We start from the raw sequence: 24,291 nt of genomic DNA, 5'->3' as shown, positions 1-24,291 counted from the left end.
TTGTGCCAGAGGACCCAAGACCATAACTTCTGTTTTCTTCTCATTGAAGTTCAGGGAAAATTTAAAGCCATCCAGGCTTTGATTTCTTCCAGACAGGACAAAAGAAGCCTCAATGAGAAAGTGTCCTTTTTACTAAGCGGGACATAGATTTGACTGTCATCCGCATAGCAATGAAAAGAAATTCCACGTTTTCTAAGGATGGAGCCCAAGGGCAGTAGCTATAATGAGAACAGAATGGGCCCTAATACAGATCCTTGCGGAACACCATATGACAGTGGGGCGATGCGGGACTCTGAGCACCCAAGGCAAGCACAGAATGTTCTGTCGGCCAAGTAGGGTCGAAACCACTCGAGCACTACCACCAATGCCCACCTGGTTCTGTAAACGAGCCAACAGAATACTGGTCCACTGTATCAGACGCTGCAGTCAGGTCTAACAGTATGAGACATACATAGTCTCCAGTGTCATTTGCCAGGAGGATGTCATTAAAAACTCATAACAAGGCTGACTCTGTGGTATGCATCTTCTTAAAACCTGACTGGAAAACCTCCAAGATGTTATTTTCCTCCAAGAAAGTGCTTAGTTGCGTGTGTACCACTTTCTCCAGAATTTTTGGGATAAAAGGCAGTTTGGAAATGGGCCTAAAATCTGACAGCACACATTGGTCTAGGCCAGGTTTCTTCAGGAGAGGTTGCACCACAGCATGTTTAAGAAGGCAGGCTACTGTTGACAATAGCCAGAACTGAATTACCGATACAACAAATATGGCAGTAATAAGGCATGGGTGTGGCTAGTGAAATTGAACTTGGCTTTCTAAAAACTGGTTAATTACAGTACATTTAACTCGTGATTTAACAAGTGGGATAATTACCGGTACTTTTTCTCATAGGGCCATATAGGGTTGCAATTTTTTCAATAATAAATACACTGAAGTTGTCTTTCTGATATTTTGATGGATGGCACCACAGACATGAAAAATAACCAGAAAAAAATAAAGTCAATCCATTTTTTCATGTTTATGAATTACACTTTTTCCTTATTTGATTTCTATCTGTGTAGAAATTGAGGCATTTATCCAAACCAAGGTGACACCGGAGCAGAACATGTCAAAGACTGCGGCCGTTCAACAGAAGCCGTATTTGGCTCAACACCTGAAGCCGCAAGAGAATGAGAAGAAAAAGATAGTTCCTAATCCAAACAAAGGGCAAGGTCTCCTACCAGTGGTTATCACTGTGCTCTTGCTCATCCCTCTTCTGCTCGTCATCGCCATAGGAGTCTACATCTGCTGGAGAAAAAACAGTAAGTTACGTTACTTTACAGTGTATATCTTAGCGAAAGAACAGTTTCGTATTATGTTTGGTCTGTCTTTTTCTTTCAAGAAAAGTAACTCTTAATGGCCAAGACAGCAAAAATTATAGATTGGATTTTTTCACTTATGTAGGCACCACTTCATCACTAGCATTGAGTTACACTTGCCGATTAGTGGACACAACCTGCTAGGTTTGCTAGGTTGTTTCTTTCACTCACTCTTCACGTTTGTCTCTCGACAGACCAGTATGAAGTGAAGACTGAGTCCAGTGCGGTTGGAGGGATTTTGGGAAAAATCAGTGGTAAGTCATTTCTTATGCGTAGCAGCTTGTCAATAGAGGAATCACTTTGAAAGGGACAACAATTAACTGAAATATGATAACAATACTTCAAAATATACGCATATGTTTTTAGATGAGCATGGTGATGAGTACTGTATAATTATTTATGAGTACAATTTTTGTTTATTGCTGCCATCGCAAGAGATTTTAAAATAAAAAAAAATAAAAAAAATCTTATCTAGTGCAATTGTTCAAACGTTCTTTTTTCTTCTTCTTCTTCTTCTTCTTCTTCTTTTTTGTTAAAGAGAGAGCTCAGAATTGTTCATTCGGCAGTCTTACCGATTCAACATCTTATCATCATTGGCTCTTTTTTTTTTTTTTTTTTTTGTGCGTTTGTGTGCGTGCGACTTTGTCCTGGGATTTGAAGCTTCACATACTGTATAGTTGTTTGTTTGTTTGTTTTTTGTACCAGAAAAATATGGCGCGTTTGTCAAGGAAGAAGCGAATTGTCATAACTAGAGTATGTAATGTGGTATTTATTGTTCATGTAATTTGATCTTTGATATTTGTGACGTCTCCCCCTGTGCTCAGGTAAAGCAGTCGGCAGCCTGAACCTGGGAAACTTCTTTGCCTCCCATCAGGGTTACAGTCGTCAGGGCTTCGACCAGCTGAGCACGGAAGGCAGCGACCAGGAAAGGAACGAGGAGGAGAGCAGCGAGTCTGAGAACGAAGAGTACAGCGCTCGTCCCCCGCCGCCTCCATCCTCCTCTTAGGAGATTCCGACCCCGCCGCAACCTGCTGCTTACATTCGTCATCATGTAACTGTTGTTAGATGCCTTATTGTTTATATATTTAAGTATGGACTGTATATATGTTGTTTTTTGTTTTTTGTTTTTTTTTGCTATGATTAAATTGGTTTATTTAATCTTAATTTAATATGCCCTCTTGAGCAAAATATAGCAAATTTTTTTCCTTCAATTATATTCAATTTGAACTTTTGTGGTCTTTTGTTGATTTTAGTGAGGTATTTTTTAATTTTCTCAAAAAAAAAATTCACATTGAACCATTTGACACATTTGCAGTTTACAGCCTGCATGAGCATATAAAAATATGGATGGTAAATATGATCACAGTTGGGTAAAAATAAAACTACTGTTTATGTTTTTGTTTTGTTTTTTAAATGCTCTTTTTAGTAAGCTTCTTTTTCACAATCTACAAATTGTGATGTTAGACCTGAAAACCTTGAATGAAATTTGGACTACAGAAATGTTGGCATTCTAAAAAATTGATATGTTCATTCAATGTAAAGTTATTTTAACAGCAAAAGTGCATTCTTCCATACATAAATATCTTCCGTGTATGAAAATTCCATATTATAATAGATCTATTCATCTTTGGTCCACGTTTTGACTCAGTCACATTTCTATTGCAATTTTGTGCCTTTTCATATTTTGCCTTTTGTCGTCATCTGCCATTACAAAATGTACACACAGGAGGGAAATTGCTGCTGCCATTATAGCTTGTACCCTTGTGCTGATTTTTCATCCTTCACCATCAGTGGCTACTGTATTTACTCATAAATGTTTTGTTTTGTGGAAATGTAATGGGCTCTGGTGAACAGCCTAGTCTATAGCACTGTATCCAGGAATATGCCACGCCCCTTTCAATTATTCAATCAATAAGCATCAGTCTACTTTCTCAACCACTTAATCCTCACTTGAGTCTGAATGAGTTGGAGTGTAAACCAGCTGACTTTGGAGCTTGAGGCTGAGTACACCCTGAATGTTGTTGCCCAGCCAAAATTGAAGGGCATATTTATTCAGTAATCAATAGAACACTTGATTTGATTTGGATGTGTGAACACAAAGGCAGAATAACAATTCGGGCCTGAATTAACCTAAACTTGATTTTTTATTGGAGCAGATGTATGTTTGGAGTTTTATGTGAAATTAAACATACTTGTCGAAGGATGGATGGTAGCGGAAATGTATGGCTACAAAAGTCGGATATTTAATTAGAATGTTGGCAGATATTACTTAACGGCATTGGCATGGTATTCAAGGTGAGACTGTCAACACCTTAATTACATGCACACGCCACCAAAAAAAAAAAAGTGTTTTCCCTGAGTGTTTCACTTGCTTGAGTGTTCATTCCCTTCCACCAATCACCTCTCTGTTTATCTGCTTCATTTGTCATTTGAATGATTAATGTATTAAAAGCATGCCATAGAAATAGGATGTTGCAGTCACACGTGAACTGATATTTATTGTGACACCGGTTTTGCTGCAAAGGTACTATTTTAGTAACAATGGTATTTGTGTAATAAAGTGTTTGCAAAGCATCTTGGTGTCATGGAGGTGTATTTGGAAGTTTTGTTTTTTCTTCTTTTTGTCACACAACATCCTTGGATTTCTACCTATGTGGGTGTTGTATCTAAACAGAAATAAATCCCCCTGACCAAAAAATAAATAAATCAGTGAAAGTAAGTTAGCCAGATACATGTACAGTATGTGCCACAGCTGTATATATTCCATAATACATAAGTTTGTGTGTGTCACCAACATGCCATACCACAAACACGTAAGTGGGCTTGGATTGGAACAGAATAGCTACTTAAAGGAACAGTTCGGATTTTTTGACATGAATCTCTATTTCATCCTCACCTCCAGTGTGTGCGATCAGCACTGACTTACCCCTGACAGTGATCTGTGACACAAGTTCTGGTCCGGTGTTGGACGAGAGGAAAATATTCCAGCAAGTTGGCTGGGGTCACGGAAATAAAGCGTTTTTCTTCGATAAACAATTAGTGTTCAAAAGAGTGATGCATTTGCATCATTAAACTCCTTTTCTAAAAAAAAAAGTCAGACGCCATTACTGCCGGCACTACTTTTCTGTTCGTTCGTATCACTGCTCGGCGCCCCGCATAGAGCTGATAGACGCGCACTAATCTTCAAGTTGTTTGTCTTTTCGAAGACGGAAGACGCACGGATCAGCTGTCTGCAGCGCGTTTTGCATTATTATTAAATTTATTACTGCTAAATTTTGACATGGACGTGTCTTCTGCATTGCGACTGGAATTCCCCCAGTCCAGACTTTTTTTTTTTTTTTTGTATTTTTATGGGGCAGTCATTAATTCCACATTAAAAAAAAAAAAATAGTGACGTTAAAGGAACTTTAAATTAACTCAAAATTAACGCACTGCTTTTGACACCTCTACTTTTTACTAGTTTCTGCTTAGATTTTGTGCAAACAGCATGGGTGCAAACAGACACGGCGCTCCGCATACGCTTACCACACACTGCGCGTAGGGCACCAACTGCCTAAGGGGGCACCAAAAAACAAATCAAGCCCGTAAAAATAATCATATTAGTAATTATAATATCAGTGTCTAATATTTAAAATAAAAGCTTGTAAAGCATGTTAATAAATACAAAAAATAACATAGCATTATTTACTCGACGAGCGGTATCGCTGGTCTACGTTGGTGCCCCCCCTCCCCTAGTACAGTAGTTTGTTCCTATTAGGGAAAGGGGGAGGGCTGCGGGGTGCACTTTTGCTCCAACGGAGCAAACTACTAGGGAAAGGGGGAGGGGGGTGGGGTGCACTTTATGCTTCAATCGCAAATTTGGCAGAAGTTTATTCTTGGATATCTGGACATGTCATCAAAAAGGCATCAAGAATTGGGGGAAAGAAAGACAGGAAAGAAAAAACAATGAGATGATGCTCGCGCGTCACTTGCAGGTATGACAATGACAATTTGTTTATTTTGTAGCAGCTACGTTTACATGACCACAGTTAGCAAAAAAAAAAAAAAACACTCCAAACCGCCGCAGTGGAATGGTTGTGACCAGCACGTTCATTATACAGTATGTTAAATGGAATGTGACGAGACAATATTGTTTCATATGGAACGGCCAAGAGCGGCATGTACTGGTAAAAGTGTAATTTTAAAATAATAATAATAATCATCTTAAGGCTAAGTAGATTTCTTCATTTCATATTCATAGTTTTAACATTATGTCCAGAATTTTTACATAGTGCCCTATCACTCCTTCTCTAAAAAGGTAGATTATTAAAATTTTCATGTACCTGTGTTTTAAATATAGGCCTGCACAATACCATAATCCTAATCAATTTAGAAAATGTTTGTACCATGGTTGGTTCAAAACCATATTTCATTGTAGAACCCCTGAATATTGTCTTGTATTTCTGAATACAGGATCAATGCTTCAATATGTTCAAGGAGCATTTCATACCCTAACATAAATGCGGAAATTGCACAAAAGCTGTCATATGATGACCTGATAGCCGATTTTGCAGCCCAGAAATGTAGACATGTGCCTCTGTAGGGCCTCTACTAACTTGCTTGCACTTTGTTTATTTCCAGATGTTTATTTGTTAATAGTAGTGGCATTGAGTTTTATTTTAATTCATTTAGCTTTATTTATTTGAGTATTTGGTGTCATTGTTAGTTTTATAAAGACTTGTTATTTATCACTTATTTTTGTGAACAGTTTTAAAACTTCAATATTGACACTTAGAAGTAGGGCTGGGTATCGATTCAGATTTCCAGAATCGATTTAATTCGATTCACAAGGGCCCGATTCAATTCATGATTCACAACGATTTTCGATTCAGTTGAGAAATTCATGCAGCACATATTTTAGACAGTCAAAAGTACCAATGCTGCAAAGAGTAGAAACTTCTTGCTCTAATTTAATGCATTATTAAGAATATGAATATTTAAATTAGGAATTGAATCCATTGCAGTTACATTAATCTGTTTCATTTAACATGGCCTTATAAAAACAATAAATAATAATTTAAATAAATTACAACCACAGCACAGGCTGTGTAAATAAATTGACAAAAATGGGGGGGTCGATATATTGATACATGGTTTTATGTATCGATATTGGGATACGAAAAGGTGTATCGATATGATAGCGATATATCGATATTTCAAACCCAGCCCAACTTACAAGTTATTTTGTTTAATAAAGCAAAACTGACAAATACTCAGATATTGTTCATTTCTACCAGGGGAGGGGTGATGGGGTGTGAGGACGGAGTGTTGGGGGGGGGGGGGGCACACCACAAAACATTTATCCTTAGGGCACCAAAATGGCTAGCGCCGGCCTTGGGTGCAAATATGAAACCCTGATTGTGGAAGCTATGACTCCCCGGTTACAGAGAGGGTTTGAAAAATATGAATGATGTCCATGTATGGCCATCTCTCAGTGAGGTGTCGTGTCACGCTAGCCACCCAGATTTTGTGGCTACGTGCGTGCGTGAGTACAGTACAAGTAGCATCATCAAGATAAAAGATTGTTGTCTGTGTTTAAAAAAAAAAAGAAAGAAAGAAAGAAAACAAGAAAAACTCCAGGTTCGGGTAAGAGTGGTGATCTGAATGATGTGTATCAATGTATCAGTTTATATTCCTAGATTAGATGTAAAACATTGTTTGGTTATGTGTTATGTGTGCATGGCATACAATTTTTATAAGGCTTAATGATGATGAATGTTTTTTGTTTTTTGTTTGTTTGTTTTCCATTTAGTAAAAAAATAAATAAACGGACTAAAGCAATAAGTGCCTTAAAGCATCTTGTTTTAGTTGTACGGTAACATTAATAATTTTCTTGATGTTACATCATTTCCATCACATTGGCAAGATGGTGATAAAGTTGAATTGAATTGCATTGAATGAACATGTTTCACACTGGCAATGCTGGGTGCAGTATCTCTGAAGATTAGACATAGTAAGCTGCTTTACGTTTCAGAATAGCAACAATAAGAAGTGGAGCAGTCTGCAACCACACCGTCGACGTGGCCAGTACGGAGGAGCTGTAATTAACTTTAAACGTAGTATTTTCATCGATATTTTTGATTAGAAGGTAAGCTGGACGTTTTCATTTACCATAATCACATTTGTAACACTGTAGTAAGAAACCAGCACAACGTTCCTGGGGTACCAAGTAAAAAAAAAATGCAAACTTGTAGTTTTACAGATTTGTTTGTTCTGTCTTGGTGTGATTTGACAAGCTAGAAAAATTCTGGTCTGTTTGATATTTGTTAGATGAGTAAACAGTTTAGACTTGTACTATTGGCCACTAAGAAAAATAACAACAACAAAAAACATTTGAAAAAAACAAACAAACAAAAAAAAAAAAAACATATTTTCATACGAAACAATTTTTATTCCAGTTAATGTGAGGCTGTTCCATTTCGTCCCTCCCGACCGCCAGGTGGCGTTTCTGTTTTGGATTTTAAAATGAGCAAGAGGGGGAGGAGGAGAAACAGCCGGCGGAGGAGGAGCTCCAGCAGCAGTAAACGTGAGTGATGTCATTAATCTTGTGCTGAGCAAAGTCACATTTTTGCTCACCTGCAAGCACGGTGTCAATATTTGGAAACAAAACCTAAGGATTTATAGGAGTATCATATTAAAATTAGGCAGGTTATGACCACATTTGTGAGACCCCTTCTGAAACAAATGATTCATTTCACTCAATTAAAGTGCTTTACAGCTAGACACAAACCATATGTATTAGGGTGTAACTAAAAACGGTTTGAACAAGGAAATCGTTTGTTTTTTTTTGTTTTGTTTTTTGCTTGTTTGATTTTACTTGTAAAAGATGTAAGTGCATGAAATCGAACTGCATCAAATCCTTACGCTTTAAAATATATTGAGATACATATTGAATTGTCTTTCATCGAAGAGATCTATCTTAGAAGGAAATGCCACATTTACAGTATTAATAATTTCATTCAAATGGCAACAAAAAAGTCATTGTATCTTACTGTCTCAAACTGTACCATATCGAATCCTAATCCCACTGAGTCGAACTGAATCGAATTGTTCTGCTTTTAAATCAAACCGTCCTTGAATCGTTACATCTTTATCCAGATCAGTCCAAATGTACTATATAATCTTGTATTACCGTGACAAACAAAAATACAAACTCATGATAAATAACATTAGACATTAAAGTATTTCAACAAAAAAAAAAAAGGGCATTTTCCAATAAATGTGTCCCAACGTGATGGTCAATAAAATAAATGTGAGCCAATAATTACTGACCCAATTTATTTATGGTATCACCAATCGAATCCTTTATTAAGAAGTATCTTTATGTAGAGAAAATCTACTGCAAATCTATTCATGGTTTTAAAAAATGTTTCCTTTTTTTTTTTTTTTTTTTTTTTTTTTCCCCAGAAACTGTCACCAGTATACCATACATTTCATGCAGGCAGGATAAAAACAACAGCGTGGACTATACACATAACATCCTTGAAAAAAGGGAGAAAGAATATCTTGGGAAGGAAAAAGTTCTGTCAGGATCTGAAGATGATGAAAAATGTGACAATGCGCCACCAAGGGAGAAAAGACTAAAGCAAGATTGTCATATTAGTTCATCTCACAACCGAAGTACTTACACCACGACAACAGAGCACATAGAGAGGGCAGTGAAGATTGTAACATCTGTGTCTGTTGATAATATGAAAGAAATGCTGTCCAAGATCACATTCCAGCAGTCGCATGAGCCTATAAGCGAAAATCCTCTTCATTCAGCTCCACCAGTTACAAACGTCATAAATATTAATTGCATGGGGCCACATCTGAAGCTTGAAATGAAAGAATTCACTCAGCACAATAGCTATGGCATCAACACCACCGTTGTTGTTATAAATGAAAAGCAAGACTGTACTGAGAACTTTGGAAAGATCAAAAACGAACAAAAGTGGAGTCCAAATAATGAGCAACGATTACAGCACGTGGCCACTGGCAGAAGTCAAAGTACATCAAATTATACACGTTATGTGAGTGAGGACACAACAGAAAATGCATTCAAATGTGTAACAAGCAACATTCAATGCACGGATCATGATGAGCAAATATCAAAATACCCACCAGCGCTGATTAACATTAAACCTCAAAGAAAGAAGAGACTCTTTTGCAAAAGCTTCAGTAGTGATCACTTCTGGGACATTCCGCCTCCTCAAGAGTTTGCTGACAGGAAATATTGCACTTTGGAAGGCCTGGTATCCGATCTGGATTCCTGTAAGATCAGTTCCTGCAGCACAGGTGAGACGCAACAAAGACAATTTGACCGAGTACCCAATAAAGAATTTGGACGGACATTTTATGAGCAAGTCAAGGGAAATGATGAGTTCTTAGAGTCAGACAATTACAACTCCATGTCTATCAGACCTTGGTTGTCTTCCAACAGATCTAGTTTGACCAAAGATTTCATCAAATGCCAGAAAACTAAATCCTGTGTTGCTGCTGCAGAACACAGCGAATGCTTGTTCCCACAGAGAAGACGTCAGACGTTTCCTAGCATGGATCGAAGTTTGACGCAAGACTTTGTATCCTACAGCGATTCGTTTTCCTCAGGAACCATCTCCCCTATGCCCCAAACGAAGACTTTGGGGATCGCAAGCATGCATTCCTTCGTGCCTTTCTGCATGCCCTGCTCTGATGATCATCCTGAGAACACATTTGCAGTCAACGAACAACTTGGAGAACAAAGCAAATACGATGATCCTGATGATTGTGTCCATACAGCTGATCAAAGTGAGGTGGCAGACAGTGGATTCGAACAAGAAATGGGAGAACTGGAGCGCCACAGTCCAGACCGTCAAAGAGCACTAGCCATACAAGGAATTCCTCCATCCTGCAGTGGTTCAGAGGAACACGTTTTGCAAAGCCACCAAAAGCTATCAGGCCAGAACGGTGAAGGCGAAAATGAAAATTCAGTCGTCAAGGCAACAAATGGTTTATTCAAGCAAAGTTTTCTCAAGGATTCAAAGTTGGGACTCGGCAGTTGTAAGCAAAGCCTCAATATGTCCACTTTGCAGCACATTGATGGCCCTTCACCAAGCACCTTTGATGACATCAAACCTAAGGCATTTACTGAAAATGCCAATCTGTCCCTGAGAGATAAGAAGACAAGAGAGTCACTACTGAACAAAGGAAGCTGCTGTGCTCAATCTTTTGCTTCATTTCCTGCTAATGGATTTTTAAACACAGCAACAAATATTCAAGAACATCCGAATACCAGTGAGATACCGGATAAAAATTCCATTACCAGATGTAAGATACATGAAATGACTAATTCAAGGTGGGTATTTGGATAAATCCGTCTTGTGATTGCTTTAATGTAATTTCAGCTTCACTGGAGGCCAAAGAGCATCTGAAACTTCTTAGCCTCAGAGATGCAGACAACGGTACACCCGACTCCTGGGCCAGGAGGCGAAAACTGTTCAAGGACAGCAAACAGTGGAGCTCTGCTGGAGGAAGCTCGTTTACCAGTGACATCACAGAGGAATCAGGCAGGTTTGAAGCAATCAGCATCAAAGTAGCCTACTAAAAAACTAACACTAGGCAAAAGTACTTGCACAAGACCAGAATCTTTTCATCTTAGAATGTGAATTTTACATGGTTTACGTGGTTTTACACGGGCTTTTCGGCCCCTGTACGACCGTTGCCAGAGTTTGGTCCGCATTGCCGACAGGAAGTCGGATTCGTTTCCAGTGAGGGTTGCCCTTTGTCACCGATTCTGTTCATAACTTTTATGGACAGAATTTCTAGGCGCAGCCGAGGCGTTGAGGGGGTCCGGTTTGGTGGCCTCAGCATTGCATCTCTGCTTTTTGCAGATGATGTAGTGCTGTTGGCTCCATCAAGCCGTGATCTCCAACTCTCACTGGAGCGGTTCGCAGCCGAGTGTGAAGCAGTTGGGATGAGGATCAGCACCTCCAAATCCGAGACCATGGTCCTCAGTCGGAAAAGGGTGGAGTGTCGTCTTCGGGTCGGGGATGAGATCCTGCCCCAAGTGGAGGAGTTTAAGTATCTTGGGGTCTTGTTCACGAGTGAGGGTAGGATGGAGCGGGAAATCAACAGGCGGATCGGTGCAGCGTCTGCAGTGATGCGGACTCTGTATCGGTCTGTCGTGGTGAAGAAAGAGCTGAGCCAAAAGGCAAAGCTCTCGATTTACCGGTCGATCTACGTTCCAATCCTCACCTATGGTCACGAGCTGTGGGTCGTGACCGAAAGAACGAGATCGCGGGTACAAGCGGCTGAAACGAGTCTCCTCCGCAGGGTGTCCGGGCTCTCCCTTAGAGATAGGGTGAGAAGCTCGGTCATCCGGGAGGGACTCAGAGTCGAGCCGCTGCTCCTCCGCATTGAGAGGAGTCAGCTGAGGTGGCTGGCTGGAGAGGTGTGCGGGAGGCCCCGGGGAAGACCCAGGACACGCTGGAGAGACTATGTCTCTCGGCTGGCCTGGGAATGCCTTGGAATCCCGCCGGTGGAGTTGGTTGAAGTGGCTGGGGAGAGGGAGGTCTGGGTTTCCCTCCTAAAGCTGCTGCCCTCGCGACCCGACCTCGGATAAGCGGAAGAAGATGGATGGATGGATGGATGGATGGATGGATGGATGTGAATTTTACTTCATGGCAACTCTTTTCATCTTTATTCAGAAAAAAATGAAGTTATTAGAAAAAATAATCTTGAGAGGTGTCAGAAAAGTTGCTGTTTATAAAGCCACTACATTACATTACAAAGCCACTAAGTTAGCAACACTGACACAACACCCACACATCTAAATCAAACAGCTGCAAAATTTCTGTGCAATCAGAAACCACATGTAAACAAAACTTCATACTATCCAAATATAACTTCCATTAAGCGCTCCTTCCAAGGTGCGTAATGCAAACAGTGGTCATACCAGATTACTTTTTCTTTCCAAGGGATATTTGTCAACTAATCATTCTCTATATTCTGCAAATATGCCTTTGGAAAACTGGGCAGATTAGGTTATATGCTTCCAATTAGGACATCTTTTACTTGAATTCCTCAACTCAGCTTTATTTATAGTGCATTTTAAAACAAACCAACGCTACATACAAAGTCATACAATGACACGACAAGACAGTTAAAACAACAGCAGAGGCCCCAGAATTGAACCCTGTGGGATGCCATTTGATACGACAGTGGAGCACTGTGGGACTCCAACCAGTGTTAACACAACAAGTTCTGACAGCCAAATACGATCTAAACCACTCAAGAGCACTACAACTCACCACAAAAAAGCCAGTGCAATCGAATACGCTACTGTGGTCCACCGTATGGAACGCTGCAGTTAGATCAAACAAAACAAGACACAGTGTCATTAGCCAGGAGAATGTCATTAGAAACTCATAATAGGGCTGACTCTGTGCCATCATCTTAAAGTTGAGGTCCGGAGTTTTGACCGTTTCTGTTTGTAAACAAACAATTCAAAATGGACCCTTCCCATGGCTCAACCCACTCGAGCTCAACGTTCACGCCCCCTGCCTCTGACCACACTTAGCGATCGCTGACAGGGTCAATAGCTCAAAACAACATTAGCCTTTTATCTTAGCTTCAACTTCAATACCAGGTGTAAATATAAGGACATAAGAAAAGTTCCACCCTCGGTCTATATTGCCGAGCTATCCTTGTCAAAGTGACTAAGCCTAGCATTTTGCTAAATCAGCAAGCTAACATTTTATTTTCTGTTTGTCACTTACCTGTCCAAGCAGGCCAACTCTGCGTCGCTCTTCAGCCCAAGCCGCTTCTAAAGGCTCGGAAGCGAGTAAATGCAATCCCAAGATTTCCTCTTGTTTTCGACCCTGCACGGATTGTCAATGCTGCTTATCGGTAACGCATTGACCAACAGTCCATTCATGTGTAAGTCCGTGCGTGCTGGCTCCAGGTGGAGGAGTGGAACTTGCCTTCAATGCTGGTTGGCGTGGGTTCACTTCTCCGCCTGGGAGACCATCTAGCTTACATGATGTAAGCTTGTGTGAGTGAGTGAGTGAGTGAGTGAGTGAGTGAGTGAGTGAGTGAGTGAGTGAGTGAGTGAGTGAGTGAGTGAGTGAAAAAAATAAAATAAAAATCCGTGTGTGGTGTCAAGTTGTGGCGGGAGTGACGTCATGCAGCCGACAACTTCGCCCGGCCCCGTCTGCCTACAGTGAGTGAAACACCCCCCGCCACACCTCCCGCTCTGCGATTGGCTGGAGGGGTAAACAACTGTCTGTCCACAAAAACGTCCCGCTGTTGACAAAACAAACACAAAATGGCATAATACAGGCGGGGGTGGGGGTAGGGGGGCGGTATTTTAGGAAAAAATCACCACCACACATTAACAGAAGCCCACAGGTGTAGATTGAAAAGGAGTTCAATTGTATACATCCTGTATTTATATACTGCATTTTCCTGAGTGAAAATGGAAGACCGTGCCTTGAAAACATGACTGGAAAACCTCCATGACTTAATTCTTGAAAAATTGAAACAAAAATCGAAAGTGCATAAAAATAAAAAAGGTAAAATGCACAAATTTACTAATTAAGGTCATTAATGCGAGCAGTTATGCTCCCATGTCTCGTTACGATTCGTGTAGAACTATCATGTTCAGGTTTTTATGTGTTTGTTTGTTTTTTTAAGTATCAGAGGAAGTTCACTCGATGGACCTCACAATTCAAGACAATGAAAACAAAGGATTCTATGCAGAGACTTTCCATTCCACTGCATGGCTATATCAAGGAGAGAAAGATGTCCCCGGTTCCATTTCTTCCAGCGCTCGAACTCGAACCGTTTCAAGTAAGCTGAATTTATACTCTATATAACTATAGTTGTATTATACATATAGTAACAATCTGTAGTATGGCACCGTGCCACATGGTGGCACTTTGTTTTGTGATGCCGATGGGTCACTTTTTTTGTTTTGCCTTTCAGAGTTATTTTGCCGGTCGTGAACCGAACTGTACACTTTATCATAACGTGTGATAGCGGCAATAACTTTTTTTTTGTTTGTCCTTTTAATAAAGCAAGTACATGTGCACACTCGGCTCATCTTTGCTCCCTGCTTGGCTATCCAGTAGCGCCCATCCATGGCTGTACTCGGCCCAAAATAGTCACACATTACAATACCCACCTATCCATTTTCTACACCGCTTGTGCTTAATAAGGTTAGCTGGGTTAGCTGCACTCTATCCCAGCTGTCTTTGGCCGAGCGGGCAGGTATATTGAACTTCTCGCTAATTAATCGCAAGGCACTTATAGACAAACAACCGTTGACACCTACTGCTATTTTTTTGGAACAGCCCAATATTTATTTTTCTCTATTTTCTAAAAAAAATAGGGATTAATAAAATACTATACTCATTACCTCATTAGATTTCACCTTTTGTAGCACCTACTACCTCCATGCAATAAATCTAATTTTTTCAGTTCGTGAGAGGACTGTCAAGATCGACAAAGGAATAGGAGACTACCCTTGGGGCTTTCGAATACAGTTCTCTAATCCCATTGTGGTCACTGAAGTTGACACAAGTAAGACAATCACAAACACTCAAAGAGACTGACCTTGGTATCCTACACTTTAAATAGAGATTCTAAGCACTTTCTAAAATTACCTTCTTAGTAGTTCCATCCATTGATTTTCTCTACCACGTCCTAACCATGATGATGAGTAACTGGAGCCGATCTCTGACATTTTCTGGGGAGAGGCGCGGTCATCCTATTCACAGGGTTATAGTACATTTGAGGTTTATCCTTACATTTCATCCGAAAGCTAAATTTCTAAAAAGTTTTTGTTAGTGTACACTTGTTTGGAATGTGGGAGGAAGCAAGGACCCAGAGGAAACTAATGTATGTGGTTTCAGATGGTGCAGCAGAGGAAGCGGGTTTGATGGTCGGTGACTATGTCCTGGCTGTCAATGGAACTGATGTCACCAGCATTTCTCACTCTGAGGCGGCTAACTTGGCTCGCCAAGGTATACTTGGCCATTAACTCACTTGGCGACTTTATCTAATTATACTCTAATCTAGATACTAATGAGAAGCAACAAAACTATGAGCTCACTTGCAAAATTATTGTTTTAGGTCCAGAGGAGCTAACTTTGACTATTGGCTCAGATATTGGTCGTGGTCCTAATACCCCCAGACCAGCATGTCGTGGATATCTTCACAAGCGTACCCAGTCTGGTCTGATTAGAGGCTGGAGGAAGAGGTGGTTTGTACTCACACATGACTGCTTGCTTTATTACTACAGACACAAACGGGTGAGTTTATAGCTTCCCTTTTACTAAACAACTCCACAGGGTTATCTGACATTAGTCCATGTTTTTGTTTATTACAGGATGAAGGCAAAAGTCAAGCTTTAGCAGCTTTAAAGATGGAAGGGGCTGAGGTGGGGCCGGATCTTTCCCTTGGTAAACCTTTTGTGTTAAAGTGCCATCCTCTATCTGCAAATAGGGTGTACTACCTCTGTGCAACTTCCAACCAGGAGATGAAAAGGTAGATAAAACTCTTTAAGACAAGAAGCTGTTTACTATTTATGAGTGTGTATATAATCAACTTTTTTGTTGTGGATTTAGGTGGTTGGAAGCTATGGAAAGAGCGATTCATCCTATTATGCAGGTAAGAGTCAAGCCTTAACGTTAATGCAACCCTGGAACAGTTTGGATAATAATTTTGATTAAAACTGGTAACAGTCAATGAATAAGTCAACTTCTTCTTTCTTTCTTTTTTTTTTTAATTAACCTAATTTTTTAAATATAATATACATACATGTTAAATAATGTCCTTTTTGCTCCAATGCCATAATTTAAGGCCTTACTGAGAACATTAATGTAATATTATGCACATTACAATTCCAAAACTGTATGTTATGTGTAATGTATTTTAACCTTACAGTGATCAATTGGTGTCTTTTCTCTTAACGTCCATTTTTTGGGGGGGGGGGATTGTGTTTCTGCCAATTTTAAATTTGCCTGTCAGCTTGTATTTTCTGTCTTCGGCATGATCTGATCATAGCATTCATCAATCATTGGACCATTTCATGTAACTGATCATAGTACCATCACTGATTGGCTGTCTCGGCGTATGCACGTTAATCATTACAGGCAGGAACAAGGATTACACCCTTGACGAGTGTTTGTGTTTACAGATGGGTTTTAGTAACTGACTTTTACGTTACATGATGTAGTTTGTTTTTTTAATTCGCATGGCTAGACAAAATACAAATTGTGGTTTGATTTTTGTCGAAAAATTAAATAGAAATTTGGCATTTATATCATTTTGAGGCCTCGATACACCAATCAGACATTGCCGATATATATATATATATATATATATATATATATATATATATATATATATATATATATATATATATATATATATATATATAATTAGCTGCATCATCAAATAGCTTAATCATTGTTGAGAAATAGATATTTATCAATGTTTTTTCCAGAAATATTACAAACATAAAATATATATATATTTTTTATTTCTCTTAAACAAAGTGCACTACCGATAAGTGATCATAGGAAAGGAGATCTAAACAAATACTTTATCATAGAGTGTTCAGAAACTACAAATACAAAGAATAACTAAAATTCTGGCTTCATTGTACTTCTTTTTCGACTGAAATAAACAAGATGTTAAAGATCATTTTGCAACAACAAATATAAAACATAAAACAACATACAAAACATGTTATTTTTCAAGTACGATACTGTATGTGTTCAGGCAATCTGACATACCTGTTATCTGTTTGACCTGTTATCTGTTATGCAACAAAATCCAGCCCTTTTTTTATGCATCTCAGGGGGCGGCCATTTTGCCACTTGCTGTCGACTGAAGATGACGTCACAGTTGCTCAGGTCTCAGGTAACAACCAATCACAGCTCACCTGTTTTCTGAAGCTGAGCTGTGATTGGTTGTTGCCTGAGATATGAGCAACTGTGATGTCATTTTCACTCGACAGCAAGTGGCAAATATTGATATTGACAAAAACTGCTGGATTTTGGTGCTTAACTCATATACCACTAACGCAATAATAACCAGAATACTATACAGTATTTAGACTAGTGGAGCTGCATAGAACATTATCGTCAAGATTTTTTATTTTATTGACTTCCCTCTTTAACTCATTTGCTCCCAATAACATATAAATATGTTTTTTTTATGTTTTAAGTGTCCCAAAGACATATTTATACGTTTTTTTGTTTGTTTTTAATGCTAGAGCATACAGAAGGCTTTGATGCAGCTCTCAACTGCAAAGAATGGTTGCAGAAATGCTAGTTATTACACAAACGGCCAGCAGGTGGCAGCAGAGCAAAGGAGATGAACCAGGGCAATGTTGAAAAAAAGCTCAATTACTCAAAAGTTTAAATAGATTTGTGAAAATTGATGAAACTTAGCTATAGTCTAATGCTTCAAAACGGAAACAGATAGATAATACACTTAATAATGCACTTTTTTTCCTGATGAAAGAAGAGACTTTAATGTTTCTTTTGATAGGTTCCATGTTTTTATTTCAATGGAACACAATATTCTGTGGGCCTTGGAAAATCTGTCAAAATCCAGTAAAACAGCCGGGAGCGAACGGGATTGCTTCTGTGAAAATGGCTGGGAGTGAATGAGTTAATGGAGATGCTAATCAATTGACAATGCTATTCTGGTAATATTTAGTGTGAAGTTAAAGTTACCCAAAGAAAACTATCTTCACAATTTTGTCATTTAGGGCTTGTAAGACTGCCTGTTGACAGTTCTATACATCGCAAAAGGAACTCATCAACAGGACTTCCACTCACAGACACTAATCTGTTATATTTGGCACTAATCTCCTCTACTCTGGTGTTTCAGTACCACGTGTGGGTGGATGTCACCAGACACAACTCCGGTCTCCCTCCACTGGCTGTGAAAAACCCAGAGTGCCTCGGCTTGCTTCATAAAATGGACAAAAGCAAGGATACATGGGTGCAGCACTACTCCATTTTGAAGGATGGCTGCCTCTACTTGTACAGTGGTATCCGTGCAACCCACGCACATGGTATGGAAATATCAGCAGAATGTGTGATTTGGCAGATTTACAGTGATGTCAATGGAAACCTTGACTGGGCCAATACACAACAAAGGTTATTTCAAGTCACTTTTCCGTAAAGGTGTACTGTAGAGTTTAAAATGTTAACGTTAACGCTAAAGTGGTCGGTTTCGAGCACAGCCTCCAAGAAAACTGAAAAAATGAAGAGTTTGATCATGTACATTGTGCACATGTGCACGTGCACCATACACAAGACGGACAGAGGCTGCAGTAATGTTTTAGGACAAAGGTGGCAGTCATGAGTAAGAAAGTGACAAAATCCGCAATGCATCTTTAACTCATTTGCACCCAAAAACATATAAATAAGTTCTATTTTAAATGCTGTAAGTGTCCGAAAGACGTATTTATACGTTTTTTTTTTTTTTTTTTAATATACTAGAGCAGTGGTGTCCAAACTACGGCCCGGGGGACATTTGCGGCCCCCCGTCCATTTTTCAGTGGCCCGCGGCATATGCTAAAAATTGCATTTGACTCAGTTAAAATAAATTAACAAAAACAAAAATGCTTGGAGATGGTCAAAGTAAGAAGGGAGGGTGTTGGAAAAACACAGGTGCCATTAAAAGGTTATTTTAGTTAAACTAAAATTCCAAAAACAAAAAGTTAATGAAATGAAATAGCAACGAAAATGCTTTTAAAAAAACGAAAATTAACTGAAACTACATTTTATGTTTACAAAACTTAAAATTAAAACTATAATTATAGCAAAAATGTCCTTCGGTTTAGTCTTTGGTAATTAATTTAATGCATGAGCCTTTGGGAATGATTTTAAATGTGATTTTTAGTAGATTTATTTTGATATAAACCAGAATAATGACGTTTGAAAGTATGTCACACAGAAGCGACGTCATCTTGCAGCAGCCAATAGAAAATCACCTTCAGATTACGTTGCGCCCATGCTGTTATTTAAATATTGCGCACAAGTAATACACTTAAAAAAAAAAATTAAAACTAAGACTGAAACTAACTGAACTAAAACTAAGCATTTATTAAAGAACTAAAAGTAATAAAAACTAACAGAACCATCCTGAAAACTAATTAAAATGAACTACATTTAAAAACAAAGCTCAAAACGAAATAAAAACTAAAATAAAAAATTCCAAAACTATAATAACCATACTACCATATTACAAATAAATTGGTTAATGTACTGTACCATTTTTCAAAATATGCAAAAGCACAAATAAATTATTTGTACAATTTTTAAGACCAAAAACAATTTCTCTTCATAACATTCTGTGGCCCTTGCGTCCTTCTGATTTTCTGTATGTGGCCCTCAAATGAAAAAGTTTGGACGCCCCTGTACTAGAGCATACATAACGCTTTGATGCAGCCTCTCAACTGCAAAGAACGGTTGAAGAAATGGTAGTTATTACACAAATGACCACCAGATGGCAGCAGAGCAAAAGAGATAAACCAGGACATGTTGAAAAATGCTCATTTACTCACAATTCTAAATACATTTGCGAATACTGATGAATCTTAACTATACAGTGGTACCTCTACTTGCGAAATTAATTGGTTCTGGAAGAAAGTTCTTGAGTAGAAAATTTTGTAAGTAGAGACGCATTTTCCATGTAAATGCCCTAATCCGTTACAAGCCTCCCAAAATTCGGACATAAATGTTTTATAAAGCATAAAAATGCATCAAAACATGTAACAAATACATGTTACAATTAGATTATTGCTCAATAAATGAGAGTTGTGCATAATGAAAAAACCAAGAATAGAGTAAAGAATAAAAATGATGGTCATTTACCTTTTTAACTGATGTCCTCATCGTTTTTTGCCCTCTTTGGTTCATGTTTTCCTCTCTCTCCTCTCTCTCTCTTATTTTTGCCTGGTGTTTTGTAAAGAACTGATCCATGGATGTTTGCTTTTTTTTTTTTTTTTTTTTTTTTTATTATTTAAACAATCCTTCGGAAATGTCCAAGGCAAACATCATCTTAGTGAGCAAACGCCCGACTGGTGAACAATTTTTCTGGGCGATTCTTTTAAACTAATTCTGAAAATTCATGGAAACTGCCGGTATGGCGAGGCATCTTTTTCAAAAAAAAAAAAGGCCCGTCTCGTCTCAATTAAAAACTTACTGTGCCTTCATCAATCACCAATTGTTTGAATTTTTGCACAAATTCGTTGGCCGTTAGTTCATACATTTACGAAAAACTATCGGAACACCTCATGGGCCGCGGGATGAATGATAAGGACGCTGTATAGTCACCGATCTAGAATACGCTCATAGATACCTATGGTAGAGGTTCCTCTTAGCCAATGGGATGCCAGAATGATGCACAAACACCGATCTAGTATTTACGCTCGTAGATACCTATGGTAGGAAATAGCCATAGCCGAAAGTATGTTGTGTTCTGTAATGTATTTTTACCTTTCGTATCTAGAAATTTCTTTCGTAACAAGAGGCAATATTTTCCCGTTGAGGCGTTTCGTAACTCGAAAATTTCGTATGAAGAGACGTTCGTAAGTAGAGGTTCCACTGTATAATAACACTAATTGCTGCAAAACGGAAACAGATAGAAATATACTTTTTTTTTCTGATGAGAGAAGAGACTCTAAACTTTCTTTTGGTATGTTCCGTCTTTTTGTAGCAATAGAACACAATATTCAGTGGGCCTTGCAAAATCAGTTAACTCATTTGCTCCCAAAAACGTATAAATACGTTCTATTTGAAAGAGATTATTATAATTTTTTTTTAATGCTAGACTACAGAAGGCTTTGATGCAGCCTCTCAACTGCTAAGAATGGGTGAAAAAAATGTAATTACGAAAACGGCCAGCAGGTGGCAGCAGAGTATAAGAGATCAACCAGATTTGTGAATAATGATGAAACTTAGCTATATTCTAATGCTAATTGCTGCAAAACAGAAACAGAAAAAAAAATACACTTTTTTTCTCCATGTTTTTTTATAGCAATATAACATGATATTCTGTGGGCCTTGCAAAATCAGTCAAAATCCAGTAAAACCGGGAGCGAAGGGCATTGCTTCAGTGAAAATAGCTGGGAGTGAACGACTTCGAGTAGATCCTGGATAATGCTCCTCCTAACTTGGGCACACACAGACGTACGATCAGGAGTAGAAGGTGGTCTCCAAGTGCCCACTCCGCCGCAGCCAATTCTATATCCTCCGCACATGCCGGTCTTCTTACAGTTCTTTATAAATGTACTTTGCATGGCCTGTATCCTGCATCTACATGCCTTGGATACCGTTTGCCTCTCTGCGTGCTGAAATAAAATGGAATTGGGAACAGCTTCCAGTGGATAGCAAACAAGTTGGCTGTGATCCCTCCCACGACATCCGACTATGAAAATACCCCATCAAGTTGAATAACTCGACCACATAAGCAGCCCACATTATGATAAATGCAAATACATGATATTGCTATCCTGGATTTCTGGCTACACAGCGCCAATAGTGTGCACTGAACTTCCTGTACTTGTAATACAAAGTCAGCCATTAAAGGGTGCACTATGGTGTATCCTGTTCAAAGATGTGTAAAGGGGAATGGTGAACGTAAGTTAAAAATTCCTCATTTCACACTCTTTTTGTCCTTAGGAGGGATCTACCTTCAAGGGTATATGGTGCGAGAACAGCATTTTGGAAGCAAGAAATCCATCATTGAGCTGAAACCACCATCGGATGAGTTTAAGACTTTCTACTTCTGTGCAGACAATCCCAATGACAACAAACGGTAGGAGACTTTGCATTCTTATTTGATTTTACTAAATGTGCCGCCAGTGATGTTACTTTTCTCACTGAATACAGATCTTTAGCATGGCATTTTTGGACTCCTTTTGATCCTACCTGTAATATTGTTTGGAATAAATAGAATACAGTACATTATTTTCGATGCCTATAGTCAGCAGACATTTAGCATTTTTTTTTTTTTTGTGAAAATAAAATAATAGTGATTGTTTTTGTGTGTGTGTTTTTAACAGATGGATTATTGCTTTTAAAACATCAATTAACAAGTGGCTGCCTTTACATCAAGCCCTTCAGAATGACATGAGTCAACCACCAGAAGCTACTAGAATGTAAAGCAAATAAATTCAAGCAGGTAACTGCTGTTAAAAAAAAACAAAACTAAATATCTTAATGTTAGAATGCATTGCAGAGCATTTGTTAATCAAATTCACTTTGATCAGAAACCTCATGTTAATTACAACAACAACAATAATAATAATAATAATAATAATAATAATAATAATAATAATAATAATAATAAAGACCCTGCGAAGCCATTTTTGTAGTTTGTTCATACATATGCAGTATCTCACAAAAGTGTGTCCATCCTTCATATTTCTTCAGGTATTTACTGTATATATTTATCAGATATTTATCTTTTTGTGAGACAACACTATACACAAGTCAGTGCATAGCTTTTATAACAGTCTAAATTTATTCTTCTTTTTATTTTTTTATTTTTTTTATTTTAGAGGACAATAAAGCAAAGGATAAAAAATAAAATAAAAAATAAATAAAATAAAAACTTTTGCCACCAAGTTGTGAAATGCATTTATCCTCCCACCCCCTTTACATAAGTGCAGTATAATCAATGAGATCAACAGACGATTATTACTGTATAATACAGACACAGGATACTGTATTCCCAAACTTGTGTCTGATTTTGTTCCCGGTGAGTAATTGTGATTATGATATATTGCTTTTATTTTTTATTTTTATCTTTAACGCTGCTAATTGCGAGGAGATACCAAACTGATCTTCATTGTTCCTGTAATATTGACAATAAAGTTATATTTTCTGTATGATGTAATGTTTTTTGTTTTTTTTACATTCAGAAGTTGGGAAAGAGACTCCTCATTTCTGCATTAGTTTGTTTTCCTGTTTTGTTTTTTACATGCATGTGAATGTCAAAACTGTTGCTATCTAGTTACGATCTCTAGTGTTAACATTGCTTAGTTTCTGTGCCGATATTGTACTGTATTGTACTTTCTACTTAAAAAAAAACAACTAACAAACACTATTGTATGTGAAGTATGATTTCTTAATAAATTGTACAATAAGATCGAAGTGTTCATGCAGCATGGGTCTCTCTTCATTGTGTTCCAAATTATTAGGATTATTTATTATTATAATTTTAATTATAATTAATATAATAATAATAATAATAATAATAATTATAAATATTATTATTATTATTATTTTTTGTGTTTATTTTCCTAAATACTTAATGAACATTTTTCTTTAAGTGTTTCGACTGAAGGTGCTGCTGAAATTAAAGAGTTTTAAGGACATTTGCCAAATCAGTGCTAAATACTAGCAGTATAGACAAGTATGTTTTTTCAGGGCAGATACTGATTATTAGAAGTCAAGAGGGTCGACAACCAATATTTATATTCTTTTAAGTAACAGAGGGTATTTGTGTAAAAGCAAAAAAAATAATAATAATAAAATACAAACTCCAACTCTTAACTGTCTTCAAATGCCGTTAGTATATACAGGGTCAGGCAAAATTATCTGACACATTTGTAGGTTAAATAAAAGACAAATAAAGAAACAAAAATGCGTTTTTATTTTAGAAAAGCACGTATAATGCCATTTTTTTTCCCATATAATGCCTTTTTGTTTTGTTCCTGTATAGTGTCATTATTTTTTGTTTCTTTTTCAGTTGATGCCATGAATTGGACTGGTGTACATCGCGCTGAAACAGAATGGTACAGAGCATCTCTAGTGTCAGGGTCTGAATTTTTTATTATTTTTTTTTTGCTAATCTGTACCCACAGTTTAGTAACTGGAGCCACAGTTTAACAATCTGTACCCA

General features: G+C 38.0%; 2 protein-coding genes across 9 annotated transcripts in view; both read left to right on the top strand.

Moving 5' to 3' along the window:
- Positions 1–3,930, top strand: part of pam (peptidylglycine alpha-amidating monooxygenase) — a 65,642-nt gene extending 61,712 nt beyond the window's left edge. For both annotated transcript variants that reach the window (XM_077496763.1, XM_077496762.1), the window contains 3 exons: positions 1,060–1,299; positions 1,551–1,610; positions 2,181–3,930. In XM_077496763.1, coding sequence (XP_077352889.1) covers positions 1,060–1,299; positions 1,551–1,610; positions 2,181–2,362 — 482 coding nt within the window. In that variant the 3' untranslated portion in view covers positions 2,363–3,930. The remainder of the gene's footprint in view (positions 1–1,059; positions 1,300–1,550; positions 1,611–2,180) is intronic.
- Positions 3,931–7,363: 3,433 nt separating this feature from the next.
- Positions 7,364–22,597, top strand: pdzph1 (PDZ and pleckstrin homology domains 1). 7 transcript variants are annotated; one of them, XM_077497943.1, is made up of 13 exons: positions 7,364–7,483; positions 7,835–7,921; positions 8,803–10,683; positions 10,761–10,922; positions 14,050–14,205; positions 14,836–14,937; positions 15,270–15,380; positions 15,490–15,668; positions 15,746–15,903; positions 15,984–16,026; positions 18,262–18,448; positions 22,065–22,200; positions 22,448–22,597. In XM_077497943.1, exons 2-13 carry the CDS (start codon positions 7,861–7,863, stop codon positions 22,545–22,547), a joined length of 3,276 nt encoding a protein of 1,091 aa, XP_077354069.1. In that variant the 5' UTR covers positions 7,364–7,483; positions 7,835–7,860; the 3' UTR covers positions 22,548–22,597. The 7 variants fall into 7 exon arrangements, with proteins under 7 accessions (XP_077354069.1, XP_077354072.1, XP_077354070.1 ...); XM_077497944.1 differs by having other exon boundaries at positions 7,382–7,483; positions 7,794–7,921; positions 14,056–14,205; XM_077497942.1 differs by having other exon boundaries at positions 7,382–7,483; positions 7,794–7,921.
- Positions 22,598–24,291: the final 1,694 nt, after the last annotated feature.

Source organism: Festucalex cinctus, chromosome 15 (genome assembly GCF_051991245.1).
Source record: "Festucalex cinctus isolate MCC-2025b chromosome 15, RoL_Fcin_1.0, whole genome shotgun sequence".
Lineage (NCBI taxonomy): Eukaryota > Metazoa > Chordata > Actinopteri > Syngnathiformes > Syngnathidae > Festucalex > Festucalex cinctus.
This window is presented reverse-complemented; position numbering and strand designations above follow the sequence as displayed.